Below are 5,517 nucleotides of genomic sequence, written 5' to 3' on the forward strand. Positions count from 1 at the left end.
GGAATAAATATATATAATCGAACATTACTATAGTAAAAAAAAAAAACAAAATCTGCACAATTATTCAATAGAATCACTGGAAAACTATAGAGTTTTCCAGCGACAGCGCTGGGATTTTCTATGAATTTTTTGACCTACGTGTCAATGATAAATATGTCGAGAAAAAGGAAAAGACTTTTAAATCATTAGATTGTGCATTCATTATACTATTGATTATAATATGTTCGATTTTACATTCCTGACAATTATTACAAAATGCGAGGAGCTACCGTGTTGAGAACCCCTTTCCGGTTATCGACAAATTTATGCTCGGGCCCTATCATACCAACAGTTTCGTACGCTCCATCGTAGTCCATGCGCCACCGCTACGATTTTTGTTGTTGAACACTTTACATTGGCCCTGTTCATCTCCCCTATAATCTCTGGTGCGGTGGCCCGTTTCCCCCAAACACAGCTGGGCGAGTTTCTAGATAAGTCGACAGGGTATCGACAGCCTCTCTATAATGTTCATAAGCATGGTTTCACCCAAACCACGCCTCTTGGCATTATTTAATTGGTCTATTCACCTCACGCGCAGTTCACTTGAACCGCCGTTCGATGTCACTCTCATCTCTCGCTCAGCTTCTTCAGCTGGCGTTAGATGTCGCTCTCTCTCTCTCTCTGTCCCTCACTAGTACCTAGTACCACTAGTACCAGCAGGACTGCGTTTGTCCGAAGACCTTGGTGTTCGACCTGCTACGCAGGCGGTTGTTGTTGTCTCGCCCGCGGGATCGCGAGCGGGCGCGTGAGCGCGGATGTGAGCGCGAGTTCTGTGCTTGCAGGGCTGCGACAGACGCGGTGAGTACTGCGATCTGAGCTGCTAGCTGCGCGTTTTCCCCTGCACTCGACTTTGTTACCGCCGCGACAGTATCTGGATGATAGACCTCGTGGATCTTGTCTGCGAGCTTTGCTATGTCATCGGTGTTTGCCTGGGGCTGGATCACCAGACATGCTCGGGTGCTCTCCGGAAGATGAGATAGCCAGCGTGCCCTCAAGACTTCACCATCGATATCTGGAACTAAACTTTTCAAATGCCTTAGATATTGAGAGGGTAATCGATTTCCAATCGACTCCCGATCAAGTAATTGGATAAGATTTGCTTCCTTGGACTTTGTAAATCGAGCAATCAGTGTGTTTCTGAGACCTTGGAAAGGTGCGACTTGATCAGGGGTAATAACTACATCCTCTACTTCAGTAGCTGATTCCGTATCAATCAATGGTAATGTTCGGCAAAACTTATCTGTTTCTGTTACAATTCCGTAATTGCGGAATTGGGCCTCCAGCTGTATGAACCAAGTCCTGGGTTTGTCACGCGAGAACTCCGGTGCTTTGATCCGCGGCAGTGCGGAGGCTGTCGTTGTCGTGACAGTCGGGACCGTCAGCGTGCCGCCTGTTGTGGTAGACATCGTATCTCACGTTGTTGGTTTTGAATGCGAAGCTAGGATTATCGGTTTCCAGAATTAAATTCCGAAGAGAAATAAAATTGAAAGTATAAATGTGACGACAAATAAAGGCGTTATAAGTCTCTATTTATGGCCAACACAACACAACGTCTCTGGGTGCTCAAAAATGTGTCGGTGCGAGGTCACTGTTCACTTGTATACGGCGCTTTGTTTTGATTTCACCGAAACACTGAGGAATCAATGGTTGGCACTCGGACGCTTCGAATGTTCTAGAAACTTCGAGATGCCGTGCTTAATATTTTCGTTGAGAAAAACCATACGGTGAAAATAATGTTTTATCAAGCACGTGAAATAAAATTGCACTTGCACTCGGAGTTATGCGGCACTGGAAAGCTAGCTGCGCGGGTGTTCACCAAGGATAGGATAAAACCGTTGGGAAGCGCGGATAAAACTTTCGAGCAAAAATGCACGCCACGCCGCGAGTTAATTTTCCCTTTTGATTAACGCGAAATTCCCTTATTTTGATCACGTCGGGGTCCCCAATGGAGGGATTGAGGTGTTGTCGGGAAGGTAACAATCCACTAACAAATGCAATTAAACTAATAATTACAGATTTATTATCCGGGTCAAATTAATACAAAGGTGAAGAGAAAATAATATGATCCGATCAAGTGTGCAATACGAGCTGCACTCTTAGACTGAATTATATTCGCACGGAAAGGTGTCAGCGAGGTTGCCGAATATCCTTACGATTTGACGAATCAGAAAAGAATACGCGTGGCACTGAAAGTCCGAGTGAGACGGCAAATGCCTGTGCTCGTCGTTAGCCAGTGTTCGCGTTTTAGGATGTAGCGAGGCGCTACACTACCCCTCCCCCTACAGTTTATGGGCTATCAAGCTGAACGGTTTCCTTTTCATATTTACAATACAAATAACATATATGTGGTATTCCATGCCAAATCGGCCAGCCGGTAACCTCGACCCTTAGATTTTAAAAAAAGCACTCTCAATTTTTTAAATATTTTTTCTATGTTGAGTTATTTTTTTGTTCATACTGAAAGCTAGAAAAAAACGCCACATTCTAAAAATCTAAAAAAATTTACAAAATTTTGAAAAAATATGATAAGTTTTATAAATTTGATAAGTTTTTTCCAGTTCATTACAACATGGAGAACTTGATGAGTAGCCCATTCACTTCTGAAACTCCAATATTGTTGATAGAATTAAATGTAAAAAAAATTACTTTTTCCAAGGAAAAAGTATTCGTTGGAAAAAACTGCACAAATTTTGTTTCATCACTTTTTTTGGTATCTCCATTATTTACGAAGATATTCCGCTATCTATGCAGAATGAAATCGTGAGGATGTTCATTTTAACGTAACTAGCGCAGGCGCGGCCGCAAGCGGCCGCACTATTGATGCTGGTGCTCGTGCGAATCTTGATGAAAATGCGCCTTGTTCATTTGAATATGAAGAGTGATCTCAACGTGAAAGAAAAAATTTTCAGTTCAGAAGAATAATGAGAGGCAATATGTTCTACTGGCCGCTTGCGGTCGCAGCATTAACGCTGTGGCTTATGCGAGTCTCCATGAAAATTCTCTTTGTTTTTTGTTACTTAAATATGAAGAGTGATCTCAATTACGATCATTGTTCAAAGCTGAATTAGATGGCAGCAGGGCGCAGCGTTTTCCATTTGTGGAATGCATTAGACAGAGATGGTCACATGGATTTCATCCTTGTCTTCCCCATTGAAAGTAACGGTGCTCCCTGGCGCTATCAGTACCTAAACTGGCCACCGATGATCCTAATGCGAAAGAAAAAATTTGCAGTTTAGATTTGAAAGGTAATGAGTTCTGCTGGTCATTTACGGACGCAGCTTTGATACTGTTGCTCATGCGAATCTTGATAATACTGGGCAATCTTCATTTAAATATAAAACGTTCTTTTATTATGAAAAGGGAAATCTTTCAGTTCAGATAATGCGAGGCAAGGAGTTCTACTGAGCGCTTGCCGCCGCAGCATTGATGTTATTGCTCATGCGAATGTACATGAAAATGTGATTTATTCATTCAAATATGAAGAGTGATTTCGATGCGAAAGAAAAAATTTGCAGTTCAAATAATGAGAGGCAATAAGTTCTACTGGCCGCTTGCGAGTGCGGCATTAATGCTGTTCCTTATGTGAGTCTCCATGAAAATGCTCTTGGTTTGTCATTTAAATATGAAGAGTGATCTCAATGCGAAAGAAAAAATTTGTAGTTCAGATCATGAAAGGCATGAGTTCTACGAGCCATTTGCGGATGTAGCTTTGGTACTGTTGCTCATGCGAATCTTTATCATAATGCGCAATATTCATTCAAATATGAAGAGTCATTTCGATGTGAAAGAAAATATTTACAGTTCAGATAATGAAAGGGAAACAACGGGTCACTCGCTTCTCATCATTTGCAATTAATATTGTATTATGATAGCTTAGTTGTACAGTTCTGTGTATACATGATTTTTCACAGTATTTGTCTCCCGTTGTTCTCCCAAATATACTTTTTGTCATTCCGACCGTGAGGCAGAGATTCACGGACGCGGAGCGGAGCGGCCGTCATAACAAAAAATACTGTTCGTCATACGGCCAATAAAAACTTTTCTAGCTCATATGATTAACTCATATTCGCCAGAAAAGTTTTTTTCGGCCTAGTGACGAAATATACTATTAAGAGAATCCCATGAATGGACACGTGATAAGGCGATATACAGCTGACCATGATTGAAAACATCTCTTCTGAGATCTATTCCAATTCTTTCAAAGGTTTGACCTTGAGATTTATTTATTGTCATAGCAAAAGCTAATGTTATTGGAAATTGTCTTCGTCCAAATTGAAAAGGGTAACTTTCATCGCTGTACAAAGTGATACGATTTATGAAGACGATATCATTTGCTTTATCCCCTGTAAAAATCTTACACTTCAATAAATGCATTGACAGTTCCAGAACTTGTACTCTTGTTCCATTACACAAACCTTCGTTAATCGAAAGATTCCTAATTAACATGACGACCGAATTGAGTCTTAATCGCAATTCATGGGGCGGTAAATTCGATGGATTCAACGTTTCCAAGTATTCAGGTAGAAGAGCTTCACTGATATCGCCGTTATCACAGTTTTCAGTACTATTGACAGCAGTATAAATTTTCTCTGTCGATTGATCTACTAATTCTACCACTTTCCTATTGATATCAACGTCTACATTCCTTGCTGATAATATTGCCCAGCTTGTGAGTTTTTCATATTGTTTATTCACAATGACTTCCTTCTATATATCTTCTGCGATGTCTGCATCCGGAGACGCAATACATGCTGGAGGTAAACATAAATCTAAATCATTGATATTAGCAGTTCCATCACCCACAGTTATTAAATATTTTGCAAACTCGGCTTCTTCGTAAAGAGTGCGCATATTTTCTGTAAGGGAGAATTGAGTAAAAAGCGGCCATAAAGGACTAAATTTAATTGACAGATCTACTCACTGCGAGTTGCATTCTTCTTAACCGGCAGTAATTGTCGAAAATCACTGCCAAGTATGAACAATTTTCCACCGAACGGTTTGTTATTATTCATTATGTCACGTAATGTTCGATCTACCAATTCTAATGCATGCCTGAGGGCCATGGGTGCTTCATCCCAAATGAACATATCAACACTTCTCAAATATTCAGCCTCTACCGATTGCACTTTGATAGTCTGGGATGAATCACTGTAGATTGCAAGAGGTAATTTGAAAGTTCTATGCACGGTTTTACCAAACGGCAGTAAAGTGGCTGCTATCCCTGTGAATGCCATGGTGGATATTCTTCTATCTTCGCTTCGTAGCAAATGATAGAGAGTGGTATAGATGAAAGTTTTCCCGGATCCACCTGGTCCATCGATGAAAAAACATCTAGATTCTTCAGTGCTCCCATTTTCCACGTTTGTTACAATTGTATCGCAAATTTCTCTCTGCTTGTCATTGAATTTTTGATATTGTTCAGTACCTATTTCTTGATGTCTTTCAGACGATATTTCATTCTCGAGATCCTCAATTTCT

At 40.7% G+C, this 5,517-nt stretch overlaps 1 protein-coding gene across 1 annotated transcript; it reads right to left on the reverse strand.

The window, feature by feature from the left end:
* Positions 1 to 686: 686 nt before the first annotated feature.
* Positions 687 to 1,445, reverse strand: LOC107046279. Its single transcript, XM_015268867.1, has one exon. It carries the CDS (start codon positions 1,443 to 1,445, stop codon positions 687 to 689), a length of 759 nt encoding a protein of 252 aa, XP_015124353.1.
* Positions 1,446 to 5,517: the final 4,072 nt, after the last annotated feature.

The sequence above is a fragment of the Diachasma alloeum genome, unplaced genomic scaffold (genome assembly GCF_001412515.2).
Source record: "Diachasma alloeum isolate Michigan unplaced genomic scaffold, Dall2.0 Dall_scaffold_01268, whole genome shotgun sequence".
NCBI lineage: Eukaryota > Metazoa > Arthropoda > Insecta > Hymenoptera > Braconidae > Diachasma > Diachasma alloeum.